The 25,408-nt window shown below is 37.1% G+C and overlaps 1 protein-coding gene across 16 annotated transcripts in view; it reads right to left on the minus strand.

Annotated features, from left to right (window-relative positions):
- Positions 1-25,408, minus strand: part of CEP112 (centrosomal protein 112) — a 551,317-nt gene that overhangs the window by 456,926 nt on the left and 68,983 nt on the right. For 9 of the 16 annotated variants that reach the window (XM_031657706.1, XM_031657707.1, XM_031657702.1 and 6 more), the window contains exons 7-8: positions 2,061-2,108; positions 1,733-1,813 (exon numbers count right to left, since the gene is read on the minus strand). The exons of 3 other annotated variants lie outside the window; for them this stretch is intronic. In XM_031657706.1, the coding sequence (XP_031513566.1) occupies positions 1,733-1,813; positions 2,061-2,108 (129 nt within the window). The remainder of the gene's footprint in view (positions 1-1,732; positions 1,814-2,060; positions 2,109-25,408) is intronic. 4 more of the 16 variants (XM_031657708.1, XM_031657709.1, XM_031657704.1 and 1 more) reach the window with 1 other exon arrangement.

The raw sequence follows: 25,408 nt of genomic DNA on the forward strand, positions 1-25,408 counted from the left end.
CAGTAAGTAAACAGTCAAATACAGAGTACTCTAATAATATAATGTTGTGGAAATGACTTATATCTTTAGTATGAAGATAATATATTGTTTAAATATCGTAGCCACAATAATTTCTTTCTATACAATATAAAAAGATGTAAACAATCAACAGAGTAAAAAGACAGCCTACACAATGAGAAAAATATTTGCAAGCCCTATATTGAATAAGGGGTTAATATCCAAAATATATATGGAACTCAAACAACTCAATGGTAAGAACACTAATAACCTGATTTTAAAATGGGCAAAGGATCTGAAGAGACATTTCTCAAAAGAAGACATGCAAATAGCCACCAGATATATGAAAAACTGCCCAACATTCCTAATCATCAGAGAAATGCTGATTAAAACAATATTGAGATATCACGTCACACCTATTAGAAGGGCTATCAACAAAAACAGCCAGACCAGCTCCTACAGACTAAGGTTCCTGGCTAGGAATTGGATATTGGCGCCCCAGCAGCCCAAAAAGAAAAAAGATCAGTATTAGAGGGGATGTGGAGAAAAGAGAACCCTTGCCCAGTGTTAGCAGTAATGTAAATCAGTGCAGCTATTATAGAAAAACAACATGAAGGTTCCTTGAAAAATTAAAAATAGAAATATATGATCCAGCAATCTCACTATTAGGCATAAATCCAAAGAAAATGAAATCAGTATATTGAAGAGCTATCTGCATCCCAATGTTCATTGCAGCAATAGCCAAGATATAGAATCAATATAAAGTGTCCATCAACAAATAAATAAAGAAAATGTGATATATACACACACACATACACAATGAAATGTTATTCAGTTTTCAAAAAGAAGGAAATCTTGTCATTTAGTACAACATGGATGAACCTAAAGAACACTATGTTAAGTGAAATAAGCCAGGCACAGAAAGGCAAATACCACATGATCACACTTATATGTGGATTCCAAAAAACGTGAACTCACAAAAGTAGAAAAATGGTGGTTATGAGGCCAGGCAACAAGGAGTGGAGTTGGGAGATAATGGTCAAGGGATACAAAATTTAAGTTAGATGAGAGAGATCAGTTCTAGAGATCTATTGTACAGCATAGCAACTTTAGTTAATAACAATGGATTGTATTTCAAAAATCACTATAAGAGTACATTTTAAGTATTCTCATTACTAAAAAAAATGATAAGTCTGTGAGGTAATTCATGTATCAAGCTCAATTTAGCCATTTGACAATGTGTACATATTTCAAAACATCACATTGTACACATACAATTTTGTCCAGGTGTGGTGGCTCATGCTTGTAATCCTAATGCTTTGAGAAGTCAAGGCAGGAGGATCGCCTGAGGCCAACAGCTCAAGACCAGCCTGGGAAAAACAGTAAGATCCCATCTCTACCAAAAAACAATTTAATTAGCTGGACGTGGTGGCACAGCTATAGTCCTGGCTACTCAGGAGGCTGAAATGGGAGGACTGCTTGATCCCAGTGAGCTCTGATTGTACCACTGCACTCCAGCCGGGCAAAAGAGAGACTATCTCTAGAAAAAAACAAAAAACAAAAGACAAAACAGAAAGACAAACCCTGCCTACCATGCATCACGTTTCATATTTGTTTCAAATGCAACCTCTTCCTAGAATATACCATTATTTTAACTAAAACCTGAAAACCTAGATTATATAAAATACTAAAACTATATTATCAATTGGGTTTATCAGCAATATCTCAATCCTACCTCTTTCTCACGTATTCGAGAGAGAAAATGATCATCATGGAAACTGCTGGATTTTCTGAGGCTGAATTTCGGTGTCATCTGCTGAATGAACAGGAGTTATTTAATACGTTTTGAGATCTGGTTTATCCTTAATCCCAAAGAAAACTCCTAAATTGCCTGTGGCCCATACCAAAATAGTACTAACATTGCAGGAAAAAATCACTTCCAAGTGATAAAATTCAATTATCTTTCCTAATGTAGATCTGCATTATTTTCTATAAATAACTTGGTGATTATTTTATTTTAAAATACCTGCCCCTAGAAAATGTCCAATGGATTTCTCACATACCAGAGAAACTGGGATAGGCTTCTGTCTCAGGTATCGAGGATTTTCTATCTGAAAATTTAAAAATAAAACAAAATAAGGATTTATTAATTTTGGAGTTTTAATTATTATTTAATAAAATATAGAATTAAGTTGCCATATGAAACATTTTCTAGATTTCTTAATATTTAATTCATTTTTAGAATGGGTATTGTATGATACATTTTTAGTGGTTCCCTACAAATAAAATATAAAACATAAACTCCTTTGCATGCCAAAATGAACCTACATGATCCTCTCACTGCCTAACTGCCCACTCTCATCTTCCATTACCCTTCACCTTACATTTTATGCTCCCAGGATCCACAATGACTTATATTACCAGAACATGGCAGATGTTCTCATGCCTGTCCACCTCTGAATTTCTCTGCCCAGCCCTCCAAACCCTATAAGCACATACCTATTTGTTCTTAGAGTCTCAATTTAATCACTGCACTCCCAGATGTATTTGGTATATGAATCCTTAAACATACCTTTCCAATAGCAAAGAGAACACAAAATTCCTTTATGACTCTCCCTAAATCTCCCTTTCAGATTCATCTATCTCCACCATACTCCACATTCCCAGGACACCAGACAATTTGTTTTAATTTAAAAGCACTATACTGTCTCCCATGTCTGAGTTTTTGCAACCTGTAAGATCATTCCCCCAACTTCTACACATGGTTAACTTACTCAAGACTCACAGTTTAAAAATCATCTCCCCCAGGAAACTTAGTTCCTACTACTCCAGTAGTAACCCTGGATGCTGGTTCCCTTTTAAAATCTGGCATCTCCCTGTTTCGAAACAGTGTGGACTCTGAAAGCAGAGACCATGACTGCCCTGTTCACCACTCTATCCCCAACACCCAACTCAGCACCCAATGAATATTTCTTCGGAAAGAAGAAACACGAGGAGAGAAAGGAGTAACCTGTACCTGATTCCACCTTCTTATCAGCTCCTAAAGTATCCCATGCCCACTCTCTCATAGCCCTTATGTAATACTTTCAGTGTTTATCAGTATGTCTCCACATCTCTCTCTCTGAACAGAAGGAGTACAGGGATGACGTCTTCTCAGTTCTGTATCTCTGGTACCTAGCACAATATCTAATGTATAGTAGCCTTTCAATAAAGTATTTATTGCATGAATATATTATATGATAAAGTAGACACACTGATAGTTATCTCTACTATTTCACTCACAAATAAAGTAATAATTAAAAATCACTACCATGAAAGTCTAATTTCTTCATATCACAAACCCACAAATTACTACATGGATAATCTCACAAAGTACATGAACACTAACCATTGCTTCAACCTAGGGTAGCGGTTCTTACCCTTGTTAAATTAAGATTAACCTAAAGCTACCTCCTCACATATTTTTAATTCAGCCTAATTTCTCCATACATGGTGAACTGTAACCTAACTGGATGTGTAAACAGACTACAGCTTACTCTTGTGCCACTCACTGAGTTTTGGCCAAAGGCAATCAATTGTTCAAACCAGATTCAAATAAGGCAAAAGCAGAGCTGTAACCAATCCTGCTGTTTCTGTACCTCGCTTCCATTTTTTGTACGTCACTATCCTTCTTCTGTCCATAAATCTTCAATCATCCAGTTGTGCTGCAGCTTCTCTGAACCTATTATGATTCAGGGGCTGCCTGACCCATGAATCATTCTTTGCTCACTAAACTCTGTTCAGTTTAATTTCTTTAAGGTTTTTCTTTTAACATCCTGGAGTGTACTATGAGGATCAAATGATAAACATTTCAAATATAAATTACTGGACTCTACTTCTCCAAAATCGCATTGTGTTTTCAAAAAGCTCCCCAAATTATTTATTATGGCTAATAATTCTTGAAAATGAACAATCCACACCCAATTTGACAATAAAGATAAGGGTGATGAAGAATCAATTAATCAAAAAATGTAGAAGTCATAACATAATAGAATGTAATCAAGTAAAACTTAAAAAGAGTATACCAATAGACAGGATATAAAGTGTAATTATTTTAGCATCTAGATGAAAGGAAATACACAAAACAATTTTCTTTCATGTGAATGCCAGTTTCTAAAAGGTAATGGCAACTGTATGAATTTAAATGTCTCTCCCCATCCTTCAAAGACCCAAACAGATTGATAAAGAGACCAAATAAAAATGCCCATCATCCATGACTACATCATAAAAAGGAGAAAGAGAATACAAATCCCTGGATTAACACTTAGGTGGCTAAATAAAGATACCAAATCAGCAGAATTAGATCCTGAGCCAAACCAGAGTGGTAGCACGGGGGAAAAAAAGAAAGTACCTCAGGGTCCTAGTAGTGGTGGAACTAAATATCATCAAACAATGACGAGTGGCCTACCTTAAGCAGGCCACACAAAAAAACTTAATGGCTCAAAGTGCCAGAGATGGGCACGAAAGGAGGAGCTTGGAAACTACGAAGAAACCAGAAAGGCAGTTCTAGGAAGGAATCACTTCTGAGGTAGAGAGAAGCACCTTTGAAGGAAGGTTGTTCATGATAAAGGGAAAGAAAAAAGCAGCTGAAGATAAGGGCCCTACAGAAACAAGACAGAATCAACGAATCAAAAGAAGACAAGCCATGGCCGGGCTCTGTGGCTCTCGCCTGTAATCCCAGCATTTCAGGAGGCCAAGGCAGGCAGATTACCTGAGGTCAGGAGTTCAAGATCAGCCTGGCCAACATGGTGAAACCCTGTCTCTACTAAAAATATAAAACTTAGCAGGGCATAGTGGCAGGTGACTGTAATCTCAGCTATTCAGGAGGCTGAAGCAGGAGGATCTCTTGAACCCAGGAGGCAGAGGTTGTAGTGAGCTGAGATCATGCCACTGCACTCCAGCCTGGGTGACAAGAGCGAAACTCTATCTCAAAAAAAAAGAAGACAAGCCAGGCTAACAACCACAAAAGGCACCATTTGTTAAAGAAATTAAACTTCAGTGTAGCGGAGGAGGAAATAAAGTAATAAACTGTCACTATAGTTACCTTTTTTCTCTTGTACAACTCTTTTTTTTTTTAAGATTAACTAATTAATTAATTATTTTGAGACGGAGTCTCGCTCTGTCGCCCAGGCTGGAGTGCAGTGGTGTGATCTGGGCTCACTGCAAGCTCTGCCTCCCGGGTTTACACCATTCTCCTGCCTCAGCCTCCCAAGTAGCTGGGACTACAAGGGACTGCCACCAAGAAATAAAGTAAGCCACCCACTACCACTTCCCACACGGTCACTGGCTATTACTTGTTCAGAAAAATCTAATAGATAATCATGAACAGAAAAAGAATCCAATATCCATAAAAACTTACTATATAAAATAGAAAAATCAAAATCAAGACCTGCCAGCAGAAGGAAACACTTTTTTAAAAAGCTATAAATACAGGAAAACAGTAATACAGCCTTCCTTTTCATTCCCATGTCTCCCCACTCTCATACATCAGGGTTTTTGTGCAACCCACTTAAAGTAGGACACTCCCCTACATGTCAATACTTCATAATATTTTTGTTCCACCACCACTAGGACAACACATATTCAAATATAACTTTTAAATAACTTCAGGCATAAAAATACTACAAATCAAAATAAAGACAAAAATAGAAAGATCTTAAATAGGAGGTGACTAGATTCAGGAAAAAAAAAATATGGAACAGTAACACAAAAATCATCCAAGAAATGAAGACTAAATTAAGAGTTGTACAAGAAAGAGGCTGGGCGCGGTGGCTCACACCTGCAATCCCAGCACTTTGGGAGGCCGAGGCAGGCAGACCACAAGGTCAGGAGATCTAGACCATCCTGGCTAACACGGTGAAACCCCGTCTCTACTAAATATGCAAAAAAATTAGCCAGGCGTGGTGGCGGGCCCCTGTAGTCCCAGCTACTCAGGAGGCTGGGGCAGGAGAATGGCGTGAACCCAGGAAGCGGAGCTTGCAGTGAGCCGAGATCACGCCACTGCACTCCAGCCTGGGCGACAGAGCGAGACTCTATCTCAAAAAAAAAAAAAAAATTCAAAAATTCCACAACCATTCATGATTTTTTTAAATATCCTGACAAAATAGAGACATTCTTAATTTGATAAATGGAACTTACCAAAAAAACTGTAAGTAAGAAAAAAACTACAAGTATGAAAAACCGGCCAGGCGCAGTGGCTCACACCTGTAATCCCAACACTTTGGGAGGCTGAGCTTGGCGGATCACCTGAGGTCAGGAGATCGAGACCAGACCGGCTAACATGATAAAACCCTGTTTCTCCTAAAAACACAAAAAATTAGCCAGGCATGGTGGTGCATGCCTGTAATCCCAGCTGCTCAGGAAGCCGAGGGAGGAGAACTGCTTGAACCCGGGAGGTGAAGGTTGCAATGGACCGAGATAGTGCCATTGCACTGAGTGAATAAGAGCGAAATTCGATCTCAAAAAAAAAAAAAAAAAACATGAAAAACTGAAAGCATTCCCTTTAAGATTAGGAACAATACAATGAGTACCACCCACTATGAATATGCTCCTATTCGACACTGTAGTAGAATCCTAAACAGCATTTTTTTAAAAAAAGGAAAAAGGAGGAGGGTAGAAAGAAAGAAGAGGGTACAAGATTAGAAGTAAAAACTAGAACACCTCATCATTTGCAGATACGTCTCTACAGAGAAGTCTATGAGTGAATAAATAAACAAATAAATGATAGAACTAATAAGAGTTTGGCAAAGTTGCCAGATGCCAAATCAACATATAAAAGTCAACTGCGATCAAAGAGGCAAAGCAAAATGTTCAAATAGAAGCCTTTAGCACTTTTCCCCACAGCACGAACACCAAATTGAACAACTATTCACATAAAAAAGCACCTTCATAAGAAGGAAAAATCAGGTTAGTGATCATAGCAGCTGGTTTTAGCATATTAAGGAATGAGATGCCAAAGAAGGTAGGAAAGACAGTCTTAAATCGCCGACATCACCCTTCCCCTATCCCCCAGCAGAGGCTACACAGCATGAAGAGAGAATCTGTGTATTTGGGGAAGGGAGAGCACAGTGATTGTGGGATTTTGCGTTGAAACTCGGTGCTGCCCTGTCACAGCAGAAAGAAACAGCAGGCAGAATTCAGCCTGCACCCACAGACCTATCCTACAAGAAATGTTAAAGGAATTTCTTTGATCTGAAAGGAAAGGACATCAGTGCGCAATAATGAGTCATCTAAAGGTATAAAACTCACTGGTAAGTATACAGAAAAACATAGACTATTATAACACTATAATTGTGGTATGTAAACTACTCATATCTGAAGTAGAAAGACTAAAAGATGAACCACTCAAAAATAATAACTGTAACAATTTTGCAAGACATAGTGTAATAAGATAGAAACAACGAAAAGTTAACAAGTGGGGGGATGAAGCTGAACTGTAGAGTTTTTTTATTAATTTTCTCTTTGCTTGTTTATGCAATCAGTGTTCAATGATCAGCAGTTTAATATAATGCATTACATTACATGCACACTTCATGGTAACCTCAAGCCGAAAAACCTACAAGAAATGCACAAAAAATAAAAACCAAGAAATTAAAACATACCACGTGAGTAAATGGCTTTCACTAAAAGGAAGACAGGAAGGAAGGAACAAGGAAAAGAAGACCACAAAACAACCAGAAAACAACCAACAAAATGTCAGGAGTAAGTCCTTACTTATCAAGAATAACATTCAATTTAAATGAACTAAACTCTCCAATCGAAAGACATAGAGTAGCTAAATCAAAACACACCTGGGTCAGGCACAGTGGCTCATGCCTGTAATCCCAGCACTTTGGGAGGCCATGGTGGGTGGATTACTTGAGCTCAGCAGTTCAAGACCAGCTTGGGTAACACTGCAAAACGCTGTGTTTACAAAAATTCCAAAAATTAGCTGGACTTGGTAGCGTGCACCTATAGTCCCAGCTACTTGGGAGGCTGAAGTGGAAGGATGGTTTGAATCCAGGAGTCAGAGGTTGCAGTAGCCAAGATCATGCCACTGCACTCCAGCCTGGGTAACAGAGCCAGACCCCATCTCAAAAAAATGAACCTAAAAAATATTTACAGAACATTTCATCCAAAGGATGCATAGTAAACATTCCTCTCATCCACATATGGATTATCCACAAGGACAGACCATATGTTAGGCCACAAAACAAGTCTTTAAAAACTTTTTTGAATTTAAATTGCATCAAGTATCTTCTCTGACCATGAGTTAATAAAACTAGAAATCAGTAACAAGAAGAATTTTGAAAACTATATGAATAAATGGAAATTAAATATGCTCCTGAATGACCCATGGGTCAATAAAGAAATAAAGAAGGAAATAAAGAAGGAAATCTTCTTGAAACAAATAAAAATGAAAATACAACATACCAAAATCTATGGGATACAGTAAAAGCAGTAGTAAGAGAAAAGTTTATAGCAAGAAGTATCAACATGAAAAAGGTAGAAAAACTTCAAATAAACAACCTAGTGATACATCTTAAAGAATTAGAAAAGCTAGAGCAAACCAAACCCAAAATTAGTAGAATAGAAATAATAAAGATCAGAGCAGAAATAAATGACATGAAAATTTAAAAAACACAAAAAATCAACAAAACAAAAAGTTAGTTTCTTCAAGTGATAAAATCAACAAGCCTTCAACCAGATGAAGTAGGAAAAAAAGACAGAAGATTCAAATAAAATCAGAGATGAAAAAGAGACATTACAACTGATATGGCAGAAATAAAAAAATCATTAGAGGCTACTATGAGCAACTACATGCTAATAAATTTGAAAACTTAAAAGAAATGGATAAATTCCTAGACACATACAACCTACCAAGAGTGAACAAGAAAGAAATCTAAAACCTGACCAGAACAAAAACAAGTAATAAGATTGAAGTTGTGATAAAAAATCTCCCAACAAAGAAAAGCCTAGGACCCAATGGCTTCACTGCTGAATTTTACCAAACATTTCAAAAAGAACTAATATCAATCCTACTCAAACTATTCCAAAAAATAGAGGAGGAACGAATATTTCCTAATTCATTCTACAAGGCTAATATTACCCTGATACCAAAACCAGACAAAGACACATCAAAAAAAGAAAACTAGAGGCCAATATGACTAATGAACATTGATGCAAAAATCTTCAACAAAATACTAGCATACTGAATTCAACAACACATAAAAAAAATCATTCATCATGACCAAGTAGGAATTATTCCAGGGATGTAAGGATGGTTCAATATAGGCAAATCAATCCATGTGATAAATCATAACAACATAATGAAGGACAAAAACCATATGATCATGTCAATTGATGCTGAAAAAGCATTTAATAAAATTCAGCATCCCTTCATGATAAAAATCCTGAAAATTTTGGGAAAGAAGAAACATACTTCAGTACTTCAAAAGTCACATACAACACATACAACAGACCCACAGCTCATATCTGTATTGAATAAGGAAAAACTGAAAGCCTTTCCTATAAGATCTGGAATATGACAAGATGGCCACTTTCATTAATGTTATTCAACATAGTACTGGAAGTCCTAGCTAGAGCAATCAGACGAGAGAAAGAAATAAAGGGCATGCAAACTGGAAAGGAAGAAATCAAATTATGCTTGTTTGCAGATTATATAATCTTGTATCTTAAAAAAACTTAAAGACTACAACAAAAAACTATAAGAACTGAGAAACAAATTTAGTAAAGTTGCAGAATACAAGATCAACATACAAAAATTAATAGCATTTCTATATGCCAACTGCAAACAACCTGAAAAAGAAATCAAGAATGTAAATTCCATTTACAATAGATACAAATAAAACACCTAGAAATTAACTTAAATAAAAGAGTGAAAGATCGGTACAACAAAAACTATAAAACACTAATGCAAGAATCTGAAGAAGTGACAAAGAAATGAAGATATTCCATGTTCATGAATTGGAAGAATCAAAATTGTTAAAATGTCCATACTACCCAAAGCAATCTACAGAGTCAAGGCAATTACTATAAAAATACCAACAACATTCTTCACAAAAATAGAAAAAAAAAATGCTAACATTTATATGGAACCAAAAAAAAGACTGAGAATAGCCAAAGCTATCCTGAGCAAAAAGAATAAAACTGGAGGAATCACATTACCTGACTTCAAACTATACTACAGAGCTACAGTAACCAAAACAGCATGGTACTGGCATAAAAACAGACACACGCACCAATGAAACAGGATAGAGAACCCAGAAGTCAATCCATATATTTACAGGGAACTTATTTTTGACAAAGATCACAAGAATACATACAATGGGGAAAGGATAGTCTCATCAATAAATGATGCTGGGAAAGCTGGATATCCACATGCAAAACAATGAAATTAGAGCCCTATCCCTTGTCATACATAAAAATCAAATAAAATATAGGAAAAACTTAAATCTAAGACCTCAAACTAGGAAACTACTAAAAGAAAACATTGGGGAAACTCACTAGGACACTGGAGTAGGCAAAGATTTCTTGAGTAATTACCGCACAAGCACAAGCAACCAAGCAAAAATAAACAAATGAGATCTCATCATGTTAAAAAGCTTCTGCACAACCAAGGAAACAATCACAAAAAATGAAGAGACAACCCACAGAATAGGAGAAAATATTTGCAAACTACCCCTGTGACGAGGGATTAATAATCAGAATATATAAGGAGCTCAAACAACTCTATAGGAAAAAAAAACTAATAATCTGACTTGAAAATGGGCAAAAGATCTGAATAGACATGTCTTAAAAGAAGACATACAAATGTCAAACAGGCATATGAGAAGATGTTTAACATTACTGATCATCAGATAAATGCAAGTCAAAACTACAATGAGATATCATCTCACCCCAGATAAAATGGCTTCTATCCAAAAGACAGGCAATAATAAATGCTGACAAGGATGTGGAGAAAATGAAACCTTTGTACAATGTTAATTTCCATAGTGGCAAATTAGTACAGCCACTATGGAAAACAGGGTAGAGGTTCCTCAAAAAACTAAAAATAGAACTAACATAGATCCAGCAATCCCACTGCTAGGTATATACCCAAAAGAAAGGAAATCAGTGTATCAAAGAGATACCTGCATGCCCATCTTTGTTGTGGCACTGTTCACAATAGTGAAGATTTGGAAGCAAGCTAAGTATCCATCAACAGATGAATGGAAAAAGAAAATGTGTTACTTATACATAATGGAGTACTATTCAGCCATAAAAAGGAATGAGATCCTGTCATTTGCAAAAACTTGGATGGAACTGGAGATCATTAAGTTCTGTGAAATAAGCCAGGAACAGAAAGACAAACTTCACATGTTCTCAAATATTTGTGGGAGCTAAAAATTAAAACAATTGAACTCTGCAGATTGACAGTAGGATGATAGTTCACAGAGGCTGGGAAGGATAGAGGAGGTTGGGGAAAGTGGGGATGGTTAATGGGTACAAAAATATAGTTAGAATGAATAAGATCTAGTATTTGATAGCACGATAGGGTGATACACTCAAGAGTAATTTATTGAACATTTTTAAATAACTGTAAGAGTGTAATTGGATTGTTTGTAACACAAATAAAGGATCAATGTTTGAGATGACAGATATCCCATTTATCCTGATGTCATTATTATGTATCATATGCCTGTTATCAAAATATCTCATTTACCTCATAAATATACATACCTACTATGCTCCCATACAAATTTAAATTTTTTTTTTACATTAAAAAAAATCAACTCCATTTCTGAAATGAGTAAAAATCATCTAGGAGAAGAGTTTACAAAGATATAATTTCTAATATATTGCACAATTCTAGATAAACTGACAAAATGATACCCTAGACCTTTATAGAGCAAATAAACTTTATCAAAAGATTAGGGCTAAAGACTGAAAAAAAATAGACAGTAGAATCCATTTTGGACAGTCTCAATGTTGCAAAAAATGTCAGTTCTTAAGTTGATCTAGCAATTAAATGTGATCCAAACCAGAATTCCAACAGGGTTTTTGTAAAACTTATAATGACCTCATAAAATGTATATAAACAAAAATGGGGCAAAAGTAGCCAAGACATGCCTGATGAAAAAAATCAAGGTGGAGCAATTGGCAATTTATAAAGATATAATTAAACCGTCCAGGCGTGGTGGCTCACGCCTGTAATCCCAGCACTTTGGGAGGCCGAGGTGGGCAGATCATGAGGTCAGGAGATCGAGACCATCCTGGCTAACACAGTGAAATCCCGTCTCTATTAAAAATACAAAAAATTAGCCAGGCATGGTTGCACACGACTGTAGTCCCAGCCACTCGGGAGGCTGAGGCAGGAGAATCACCTGGACCCGGGAGGGGGAGGTTGCAGTGAGCAGAGATTGCGCCACTGCATTCCAGCCTGGCAATGAAGTGAGACTCTGGCTCAAAAAAAAAAAAAGAAAGAAAAGATACAATAAAACTATAGTAATGTAGACAAACCAACTGAACCAACTAGAAATTGGTAGAAAGAAACTCAAGTATACTTATTTGATAATGTGATTTGTGAAAGATCTAGCATTGCCAATTTTTGAGAAAAGAAGGGAGTGTTCAATAAATAGAAGAATATAAAATCAGATCACTTCCTCACACCATATATAATAAATTCCCAATGGATTAAATGTTACCATTGAAAGCAGAACTACAAAAACTTTCAGAAGACAATTTGGAAGAATGGTGTTATGGCCTCAATCTAGAAAAGATTTGCTAAAAAAAAAAAATAAAAAAAAAAAAAAAAAAAAGCATAAATACAAAAAATCATCCCAAGATGGAGTAAAGACTTAAATGTAAAACCCAAAACTATAAAAACCCTGGAAGAGAACCTAGGCAATACCATCCTGGACATAGGTCCTAGCAAAGATTTTATGACAAAGACACCAAAAGCAATTGCAACAAAAGCAAAAATTGACATGTGGGATCTAATTAAATTTAAGAGCTTCTGCATATCTGCACCACAAAAGAAACTATCAAGAGAGTAAACAGACAACCTACAGAATGGGAGAAAATGTTTGCATCTGACTAGGGTTTAATATCCAGCATCAATAAGGAACTTAAACAAATTTACAAGAGAAAAACAAACAACCCCATTAAAAAGTGAGCAAAGGACATGAACAGACATTTCTCAAAAGAAGACATACATGTGGCCAAGAAGCCTATGGAAAAAAAGCTCAATATCACTGATCATTACAGAAATGCAAATCAGAACCACAATGAGATACTATCTCACACCAGTCAGAATGGCTACTATAAAAAAAATTAAAAAGTAACAGATGCTGGCAAGGTTGTGGAGAAATAAGAACACTTATACACTGTTGATAGGAATGTAAATTAGTTCAACCATAGTGGAAAGCAGTATGGCCATTGCTCAAAGAGCTAAAAGCAGAACTACCATTTGAACCAGCAATCCCATTACTGCATATACACCCAGAAGAATATAAATCCTTCTACAGTAAAGACACACGCAAATGTTCATTGCAGTACTATTCACAATAGCAAAGACATCGAATCAACCTAAATGCCCATCAAAGACAGATTGGATAAAGAAAATATGGTACATATACCCACGGAATACTATGCAGTGATAAAAAAGAACGAGATCATTTCTTTTGCAAGAACATGAATGGAGCTAGAGGCTATTATACTTAGCAAACTATTAAAAACACAAGAACAGAAAACCAAATACTGTACACCCTCACTTATAAGTGGGAGCTAAATGACAAGAACATATGAACACTAAGAAAGAAAAAATGGACACTGGGGTCTACTTGAGAGGGGAGGGTGGGAGGAGAGAGAGGAGAGAAAAGGGAACTACTGGGTACTGGGCATAATACCTGGGTGATGACATGTGTTTTCCTATGTAGCAAACCTTCACATGTACCCTCAAACCTAAAATAAAGTTTTAAAAAAGCATCAATAAGAAACTAATAAACTTGACCATTTTAAGAACCTCTCCAAAAAATATATCATCAAGAAAATAATAAAAACAAGTCATAAACTGAGAGATGTTTGCACAAATGATTAGTCTCCAAAACATGTAAACAAGGCCTTTAAAAACCAATGAAAAGGCCAGGTGCGATGGCTCACGCCTGTAATCCCAGCACTTTGGGAGGCCAAGGTGGGCAGATCACCTGACGTCAGGAGCTCGAGACCAGCCTGGCCAACATGGTGAAACCCCGTCTCTACTAAAAATACAAAAATTAGCTGGGCGTGGTAGCAGGCACCTGTAGTCCCAGCTACTCGGGAGGCTTAGGCAGGAGAATCGCTTGAACCTGGGAGGTGGAGGTTGCAGTGAGCCGAGATCACGCCATCACATTCCAGCCTGGGGGACAAGAGTGAGACTTCATCTCAAAAAAAAAAAAAAAAAAAAAGATTCAATGAAAAAAAGATGTCAACAGACTTGAAAAACATGAGGAAAAAAACTTGGGGCACATTTCACTGATGAGGAATTATGAATGGCTCATAAACATATAAAATATGGTCAATATACTTACAAATATAAAAAATATAAAGTAATATCACAATGAGGTGATTTTTACAATTTTATAGATTGGCATAAATTAAAAATTCACAATAAAAATGTTCAAGATGTGAAACACTACTAGTGGGGTATATGAATTGGTACTTTTACCCTGGGAAACAATCATTAAGATAATAATACAATCTACCTCAACATGGTACCAGAGAAATGCACATATTCTTCAATAAATAACACAGTACCAGCCGGGTGCGGTGGCTCACTCCTGTAATCTCAGCACTTTGGGAGGCCAAGGCAGGTGGATCACTAGAGGTCAGGAGTTCAAGACCAGCCTGGCCAACATGGCAAAACCCTGTCTCTACTAAAAATTTTTTAAAAATCAGCAGAGCATGGTGGTGCGCACACCTGTAATCCTAGCTACTTCAGAGGCTGAGGCAGGAGAATCACTTGAACCCAAGAAGTAGAGGTTTCAGTGAGCCGAGATCGTACCATTGCACTCCAGCCTGGGCGCCAGAGTGAAACTCCATCTCATAATCCCAGCTACTCTGGAGGCTGAGGCAGGAGACTCACTTGAACCTGGGAGGTAGAGGTTGCAGTGAGCTGAGATCGCACCATTGCACTCCACCCTGGGCAACAAGAGCCAAACTCTGTCTCAAAAAAAAAGTAAATAAATAAAATAAAATAAAAATAAGTAGCACAGTGCCATATACACACTGCAACTTGAAAAATAGAAGCAGCAAATTTCCAGCAGGAAGCAAAGTACAGGCAATTAAATATGTACCAGCTGAAGGTATATATATGTATATGTATATATATACACATATACTAGGTAATAATTATTTTTGGAATGTTGCAGGGTTTTGTATAAAGCAGCATAGAAAGTAAGTTCTTCAAAGATACATGCAATTCTGCAGATATACAAAACCCTAATTCATGAAGCAGAATCAAATATAAAGGAAAAAATAAAGAGGAAACAGGAACTTTCAAAGATGCTCAAGCTCTAATTAAGTTTAAAATTTAAAACCAAAAGCCAAGAAAACCATCTGTGATTTATTTTTATTCAGCTCTACATTTACAAGCAGGGTACAAAATATTGGTTCAGCTAATTACAATGTAGCATTTCAACTATGCAGAAGTAACTCCTATTTCATCCTCTTCATCTTTAAAAGCCATTAAATAAAGAAGCTAAAGACTCATTCTAGCATCATAAATTTCCTTTCTCAAGTTGACAAATAAATAGAAAACGTCTATTCTGATTTTTTAAAGCAACAATAAACACTGTAAACAACAGTGAATTATGTTGTTATTCATTTACAATACACTGGGTTTATCTCATAACCAATTTTAATATGCAATGGAAATTATTCACGGTAAAGCATGTTCTTGAGTCTATTTGGGGGAAATAAGCAATCTATTTTCTGATTTTGTAACAGCAGCCAGATGTGCTTTGAAGTTCAATGTTCCCACTTTGTAATCCACAAGTAACATGGAACTTGAAGCAATCTGTAAACAGTCTTAACATTTACCTTTTTTATGCTCTTTTAGAAAAGTTCTTGTTCTCTCATACTACCTCAAAAAAAGAATACCACAATAAATGTCCAAAATGGAAAATAAAAAGGACTTAAATGAAACACTGAAGTCAAAGAAAATATTGTATAGAAAGCAAAGCTGAAAATAATTAAGTTCCAATGGCACGAATAAATAACATGTCTGCACATTTCTTGCTTAACAGGCAAATAGAATCACAATAATAAAATATGTAATAACTTAGGCTAGACATGAAAACAGACATCTGAATACTTTTTAATGAAAACTGGCTTTTGACATTTTATTTTGTTTATTTTTGTAGCAGATTTGTTTGTTGGTTGTTAGGGTTTTCTGTCCACTTGTTTTTTAAAATTACTTGGCATTTGGTCAAACTGACATAAGCAAAGAACCTCTTATAAAGTAATGGTTATCAAATAGAGAAGTTTTACATTTCCAGAAAACTTAAAAGGCACTTTATCTGATATGCTATCTTAGAGAGAAGGACATTGTCAAGCAATATATTACCAGCAACACAACTAAAATAAATGTTTTTAAATCATAGCATCAGTCAGAAGTGACAAAACTCTCTCCATAAAACAAAATAAATTCACTCTTCAACACCGAATTGAATATGCTCCAAAATTATGTTCTTAAGTCAGTATTTTAGAACTTTAAAACCATTTTCCACAGAAAATTTATAATACTATATTCCAAAAAGGATTCTCATGCAGAACAGAGAAAAAGCTCTTATATAGGAATAGGAAAAAAGGCAGACACCAGGGAAACTGACAAAGCTTTTTCAGTAAACACATTACTCTGAGAGGCTATCCAAATTGACAATAAACATATTAAAGTGCACCTAACTTTATTAGTCATCAGGAAAACACATAATAAAACCACACAATACATTGTCACTAACTACTCTCAAGAATGGTCACTTTTTTTAATTACAAAAAAAAAAGAAAATTACCTGGACAGGCGCGGTGGCTCATGCCTGTAATCCAACACTTTAGGAGGCCAAGGCAGGTGGATCATCTGAGATCAGGAGTTCGAGACCAGCCTGGCCAACATGGCAAAACCCTGTCTCTGCTAAAAGTATAAAAATTAGCTGGGCATGGTGGCGGATACCTATAATCCTAGCTACTCAGGAAGCTGAAGTAGGAGAATCACTTAAACCTGGGAGGCAGAGGCTACAGTGAGCCGAGATCACGCCACTGCACTCCAGCTGGGGTAACAGAAATGTGAGAAGCCTGGCCATTGTACTCAGTGTGGCCTTCATTTTGGGGCTAATGTGACAGCTGCCCTCAACAAGCCCCGAAATGAAGGTTAAAGCAGGTCTCAATCAGCCCCAAAATGAAGGCCACACTGAGTACAATGGCCAGGCTTCCCACATTTCTTGCAGGAAGAACAGAGGAAGAAAATTTTGACCCAGCAGAGGGTTAGAAAAAAATTGACCCAGCTACAAGACAAGGGAAGGGTAAGTAATGAAAAAAGTATTTACCAACTTTTCCTCGAAATTTGTAATGTTCCTTACACACCGATTCATTTTATATATCAGCAGATACAGTGCTTACCTATAATTGTGAGAGCTCTGTATCTACCATTATGATCTCTTTTCGACAATTAACATTGTTTTTTTTTGTCCTCTCTCGTTTCTAGATCACACTGAAGACACCATAAAGTTTTCTGTTTTATTGTTCTTTGCAAAGATCCAGCTTCTGTTGCATTGATTTGTTCTAATGCTTTGGGGGAAATTTTGATTGTTTCTTGTATGCTTTTTTTAAATTTTGGCTTGGTTTGTTTTTTTAATTGATTAAATTAAATACGGGATCTTTGATCCTCAGTTATCACTTTGGGCACATCACAGAACACTTTGTCAAATTTTACCATTATTTATTTTAGTCTGCACTTGATTTTCATTACTGTTTTTACACAAAGCTATTCAGGAGTGTGTACTTCATTTTAAGCTTTCAGGTGAAAACATGGAAAGGGAACTATCCTTTTGATGTTACTGTCTAGCTTTATTTAAATGAACTCATTTAATTAGAATTTCTTTATGCCCCAATTGAATCAGTTTTATAACTATCCCATGACTATCTGAAGAGTCTATAAATCCATATCCCATTTTTTCAGTTGGTCTTTCTTCCGGAACCATACCTTGTATTCACTTTTAGAAACTGCCATACCATTTTAAAAATAATATATGAAGCACAGTAATTTCTCCAATCACCTTTTTTTTTAAATTAATTAATTTATTTTTTGAGATAGAGTCTTGTTCTGTTGCCAGGCTGGAAAGCAGTGGCGCGATCTCGGCTCACTGCAGCCTCCGCCTCCCGGGTTCAAGCAATTCTCCTGCCTCAGCCTCCCAAGTAGCTGGAACTACAAGTACATGCCACCATCCCAGCTAATTTTTGTATTTTTAGTAGAGATGGGGTTTCACCATGTTGGCCAGAATGGTCTGGATCTCTTGACCTCATGATCCGCCCACCTCGACCTCCCAAAGTGCTGGGATTACAGGTGTGAGCCACCCCACCCAGCCTCAAAATTTTTTTTAGTTCTTTCAAAAAAATAACTCTAGGTGAATCATGGTTTTTAAAAGGAAACATACTACATAGAAAAAGAGAAATTATTAGTCACTCTGATAGGCTTCAGCTCTTTTACCCATCGTTAGCTGTAGCTATAAATAGAACATATCCTTGCAGGTCAGGAGCACAAATAATTTCTTTCTTTTTCTTTAAAACAATAAATAAAACACAAGACAAAAAAAAATAAAATGTTGCTCATGGCTGACTCCTCATGGAAAGAACAGAATATATTAACTTTTTTAATTTTTTAAATTTAAATTCACTCTATGGCTCTGTGAGCTTTGACAAAAGCGTACAGTGCTATAACCAGCAAAATACAATGAAAACAGTTCTGTTGGGGAAACACTCCAGGACATTGGTCTCTGCAAAGATTATTTGAGCAAGACCTCAAAAGCACAAGCAGCCAAAGCAAAAATGGACAGATGGGCCACATCAAGCTAAAAAGCTTCTGCACAGCAAAGGAAACAATGAACAAAGTGAAGAGACAACCCACAAAATGGAAGATATTTGCAAACTAAGCATCTGACATGGGATTAATGACCAAAATATATAAAGAGTTCACACAACTTAATAGGGGGGAAAAACCCCTCATTTTTAAATGGGTAGATCTCAATAGACACTTTTCAGAAGAAGACATACAAATGGCCAGCAGGTATATGAAAAAAATACTCAAATCATTAATCATAAAAGAAATGCACATCAAAACCACAGTAAGATACCATCTCACATCAGTTAAAAATGTATCAAAATGACAGGCAATAAAGAATGCTGGCGAGGATGTGGAGAAAGGGCAGCGCCTAGACACTGGTGGTGGGAATGTAAATTAGCACGGCCACTATGGAGAACAGTATGGCAGTTTCTAAAAAATAAAAATAGAACTACCATAAGATCCATCAATCCCAATGCTGGGTCTACATCCGAAAGAAAGGAAATCAGTATATGGAAGAGATATCTAACAGTGCTGTAATAAACATGGGACAGATTATTGCATGTATGGTAAACTCCCATGTTTACTGCAGCACTATTCACAGTAGCCAAGATATGGAATCAATCTAATTGCCCATCAAAGGATAAATGGATAAAGAAAATGTGGTATATATACACAATTGAATATTATTTAGCCATAAGAATGAAATACTGTCATTTGCAACAACATGAATAGAACTGGAGGACATTATGTTAAATGAAATAAGGCAAGTGCAGAAGACAAATATCACATGTTCTCACTCATATGTGCTAATGTGCTAGCTATAAAAAATAAAATGAACTCATGGAGGTATAAAATAGAATGATGGTTACCAGAAGCTGGGAGGGATAGTGGGGAATGAGGGTTAAATAGGGGCTGGCAAATGGGTACGAAAATATAGCTAGATAGAAGGAATAAAATCTACTGTTCAGTAGCATGGTAGGGTAACTATAGTTAACAGTAACTTACTGTATATTTCAAAATAACTGAAAAATGGCATTGAAATATTCCTAACACAAAGAAATGGTAAATGTTTGAGGTAAATGATATTGAAATAACTCATTTGATTATAACACATGGTATGCTTGTATCAAAATATCACGTCCCCATAAATATGAACTAATATGTATCCATAATTAAAAATTTTAAAAAAACAAAATAGTTCCATCAAACCAAAAAAAAAAAAAAAAAATCCCTAGTTCTTATTCACAATAGCAAAGACATGGAACCAACTCAGATGCCCATCAATGATAGATTGGATAAAGTAAATGTGTTACATATATACCAGGGAATACTGTGCAGCCATAAAAAGAAAAAAGATCATGTCCTTTGCAGGGACATGGACGAAGCTGGAAGCCAGTATCCTCAGCAAATTAACACAGGAATGGAAAACCAAACAGCACATGTTCTCACTTATTAGTGGAAGCTGAACAGTGAGAATACATGGACACAGGGAACAACACACGCTGGGGCCTGTCGGGGGAGGCTAGAGGGTTGTGGGGAGAGCATTAGAAAAAAGAGCTAATGCATGCTGGGCTTAAGTGTTGGGTTAGTAGGTGCAGCAAACCACCATGGCACACATATATAACAAACTTGCACATCCTGCACATGTACCCTGGAACTTAAAATATAATAAAATAAAAATCCCTAGTGCCATTTATACCCTTGTAGCCAAATTCTAGCTCAACACCTAGAAACTACTAACCTGTTCTCCATCCTTATAGTTTTACCATTTCCACAATACCATATAAATGCAATTTTTAAAAAAAAACAGCCTTTTTAGTCTACTTTCATTCAATTTAGCCTTTTCACTCAATATAATATATTTGAAATTCATCCACTTTTTTGTGTGATTTGATAATTGAGTCCTTTTCATTACTAAAAAGTATTCCATTGTATAGATGCACATATAATTTGTGTATCCAGTCTCCAGTTGAGAGGCATTTAGGACTATTTGCAGTTTTGAACAATTACTAAAGAAGAGGGGACAGAGAGCTGTTATAAATACTTGCATATAAGGTTTTTGTGTGAACACAGACTTTCATCACACTTGAGTAAATACTTAGGAGTGAGATTGCTGGGTCATGTGATAAATGTGTTTTAATTTTTTTTAAGTGCCAACTGTTTTCCAAGTAATATTTTGCAGCAAGAGGTAAGGGTTCCAGTTGCTTCTCATCCTCGCCAGCATTTTGCATTGTCAGGTCTTTGTTTGTTTTCACCACTGTAATAGGTGTGTAGAGGTGTCTCATCATAGTATCTTTTGTCCCATCTTTTAATTAGGTTGTTTTCTTATTGTTGAGGTTTAAGAATCTTTATATATTCTGGATAAAGGTATTTGCCAGATATGTGACTATCTCCCTAAGATGAAACTGGCCTCACAACATGAGCTGGAAAGTGTTCCCTCTTCTGGTGGAGATGGTATAGAGCTGGTATTATTTCTCCCTTAATTGTTTGATTAAATTTGTCAGTGACACCATGCAGCCCTCAAGTTTGCTTTGTTGGGAGGCTTTTGTTTTTGTTTTTGAGATGGAGTCTCACTCCATCGCCCAGGCTGGAGTACAGTGGCACGATCTCAGCTCATTGCAATCTCCACCTCCTGGGTTCACGCAATTCTCCTGCTTCAGCCTCCCATGCAGCTAGGACTACAGGCACATGCCACCACACCCAGCTAATTTTTGTATTTTTAGTAGAGACAAAGTTTTACCATGTTGGCCAGGCTGGTCTCGAACTCCTGGCCTCAGGTCATCCGCCCGCCTTGGCCTCCCAAAGTGCTAGAATTACAGGCGTGAGCCACTGCACCCAGCCTGTTGGGAGGTTTTAAAATACAAATTATATTTATTTAATAGCTATAGGACTATTCAGGTTATCTATTTCATCTTAATTTTGGTAGTCTGTGTTGCTCAAGGACTTTTTCCCTTACATCTACAGTGTCAAATTTATGCCCAGAGTTGCTTGCAGTAATCTCTTATTATACTTTGAGTGTCTACAGTGTCTGTAATGATACCTCCTCTTTCATTCTTGATACTAGCAAATCCATTCTTCTTTTCATTCTTTGTCAGTCTGGCTAAAAGTTCATTGATTCCATTCATCACTCAAAAATCCAGCTTTTGGTTTCACTGCTTTTCTTTATTGCTTTTTTGTGTTCAATTTCATTGATTTCTACTGTAATCTTTATTATTTCCTTCATTTGCTTACTTTGGGTTTAACTTGTTCTTTCACCAGTTTCTTTAGATGGGGGCTTAGATTTGTAATTTAGAACTTTCTTTTCTCTCTTGGTGCTTTCAAGATTTTCTCTTTGTCAGCCGGGTGCGGTGGCTCATGCCTGTAATCCCAGCACTTTGGGAGGCCGAGGCAGGGGGATCACCTGAGGTCAGGAGTTTGAGACCAGTCTGACCAACATGGTGAAACCCCATCTCTACTAAAAATACAAATAATTAGTCGGGCGTGGTGGTGCCTGCCTGTATGTAATCCCAGCTACTCAGGAGGCTGAGGCAGGAGAATTGCTTGAACCTGGGAGGCAGAAGTTGCAGTGAGCTGAGATCGTACCATTGCACTCTAGCCTGGGCAACAAAAGCAATGCTTCGTCTCAAAAAAAAAAAAAAAAAGATTTTCTCTTTGTTTCTCAGCAATCTTAGTACTGTTGCTGGGTGTGACCCTTTATATTTAAACTTGAAGTGCTTTGAGCTTTTTGGATGTGCAAATTGATGTTTCTCATCAAATCAGAAATTTTGCAGCCAATTGTTCTTCAAACATATTTTCTGCTCCTTTGTCTTCTCTTTGTTCTGGTACACCCATTACACATATGTTGGTGCACTTAATGGTATCCCACATTTACCTGAGGCAATGTTCATTTTTCTGCATTCTTTTTTCTCTCTTCTTTGGCCTGCATAATCTCTATCAATCTATCTTCAAGTCACTGAATCTTCTGCCAGTTCAAATCTATTGCTGAGCCCCTATAGTGAATTTTTCACTTCGGTTATACTGTTTAACACTGTAATTTCCATCTGCTTTTTTTTTTTTGCTTTTTGTTTTTAGCAATGGGGTTCTCACCATGTTGCCCAGGCTGGAGTACAGTGGCTATTCGCAGATATGATCACAGCACACTACAGCCTCAAACTCCCGGGCTCAAGCAATCCTTCCTCCTCTGCCTCCTGAGGAGCTGGAACTATAGGTGCATGCCACTGTGCCCAGCTCTGGTTCTTTTTTATAATTTAAATCTCTTTAGGATATTCTGTATTTGATGAGATATGGTCATCACAGCTTTCTGTTTTTTGTTTTTGTTTTTGTTTTTGAGATGGAATCTCGCTCTGTAGCCAAGGCTGGAGTGCAGTGGTGCGATCTCGGCTGTCTGCAACCTCCACTTCCCAGGTTTAAGTGATCCTCCTGCCTCAGCTTCCCGAGTAGCTGGGACTACCAGTGTGCGCCACCATGCCCAGCTAACTTTTTGTATTTTTAGTAGAGATGGGGTTTCACTGTGTTAGCCAGGATGGTCTTGATCTCTTGACCTTGTGATCAGCCCGCCTCAGCCTCCCAAAGTGCTGGGATTACAGGCATGAGCCACCACGCCCGGCCCATCACAGCTTTCTTTACTTCTTTAAACATCGTTTCCTTTAGTTCTTTGAACACATTTATAATGGCTATTTTGAAGTCTTTGTTTGTTAAATCTGGTCTCTTGGCCCTCTCACAGGCCATTTCTGTTGCATAATTTTTCTCTGTATAATGGCCATACGTTCCTGTTTCTTTGCATGTCTTGTAATTTTTTTTCTTGAAAACTGGACATTTTAGGTAATACAATGTAGCAACTTTGGACACTGATTCCCCTCTCCATGAGTAACTTTAGTTGTTTTCATTTGTTTATTTCATTAGTGGCTTGGCTAGACTATTTCATAAAGTATATTTCTCCCGCAGTGTGAAGACTTTGGAGTCACCCCTTAGTGCATACAGTCTTGGGCATGCACACAATCACCTGTGATGACAGTGGATTCAGCAGGGCTCCTCTAACTGTTTTTTCTCCTTATCATTTTATTAAACTGTATATCTAATTTGATATCACACCCAGCTCTTATGTCTACTAATTGCTGGCCATTTGTTCTATTATTTTCAACAATACCTTGGGTCATAAATTGCTCCATAGCCTGATTCAATTAAATTCAGGCAGGGACAGATGCTGAGGTAGTCTCTGAGAATTGTTCTGACCCCAGGAGGACTCTTCTTGGCTGTCTCTGTCCCTGGTTCTCTCTGGTGACTGTACTAGCCTGTGGTTTAGCTTATTGCTGTTAATTAATATAAACTACCAGACTCCTCTTATTTGTTGACCACTAAAATCTCCATTGTTTTCTAGAGCATCCTTAGGCTTGAACTTCCCCACACTGTTTCCATTAGTCCATTTCTTGGAGGAGAGCTTCTTATCTTACTGATCTTCAGACTGCCTCTCCCCCTGTGCAAAAATCTCTGAGCTACTACACTAGGCACTGTGCAGAGGAAGCTTTCTTGTTCCTGGTTTGCGACTCCTGGAGTGAAACCTCTATCCTATGAACAAGTCTAGGTAAAGACAATCAAGGCCACAGTATTCTTGGCCTACTGTGTCTGGGGTAGAGCTTCTGCCGTATCAGTCTTGGCTGAGTGGAGGAAGACAGCCCTCTCCCCCAACCACTAAGCTGCACTCACCAGGAATTTAGCCACCTCCACTCAGACTTCAAAGGGATAAGAAATTCGGCAGCACGCCCCTCCCAATACGATACTGTATCCCTCGATTGGGAGCTGAGGGGAGAGAAACTTCATCTTCTTTGCCACACCCACTGGGAATGGAATTTCTGCGAAGCTGAGCTTGAGGAGGAACAGGGGAAAAGTGAAAGCAAGTCATGGTTCAAGTGCCAAAAACTCTTGCTGTTCTTACCAAGCTGTAGTTGATTTTCTTGAATAAATGTCTTCATTTGCTGTATGCCTTTAGGACAATTTCCAGAGACTTTTAATTACCAATTACCAATGATGCTTGTTTTGCTACGGAGCACATCTGTGGAGCTCCTCATGCTACCATTCTAGAAATAGAACCCCCTCTTCTTTTCTAAAGTAAGTATTTCATGCTGTAAATTTCCCAATGAAACCTACTTTGGCTACATCCCACACATTTAGATATGTTGTGTTGTCATTTAAAATATTTTCTCATTTCCCTTAAGATTTTTTCTTTTACCCCTGGATTATTCAGAAGTGTGTTAATTTCTAAATCTTTGTGGATTTCCCAAATAATTTGTTGCCAATCTC

The sequence above is a fragment of the Papio anubis genome, chromosome 17 (genome assembly GCF_008728515.1).
Source record: "Papio anubis isolate 15944 chromosome 17, Panubis1.0, whole genome shotgun sequence".
Taxonomy (NCBI): domain Eukaryota; kingdom Metazoa; phylum Chordata; class Mammalia; order Primates; family Cercopithecidae; genus Papio; species Papio anubis.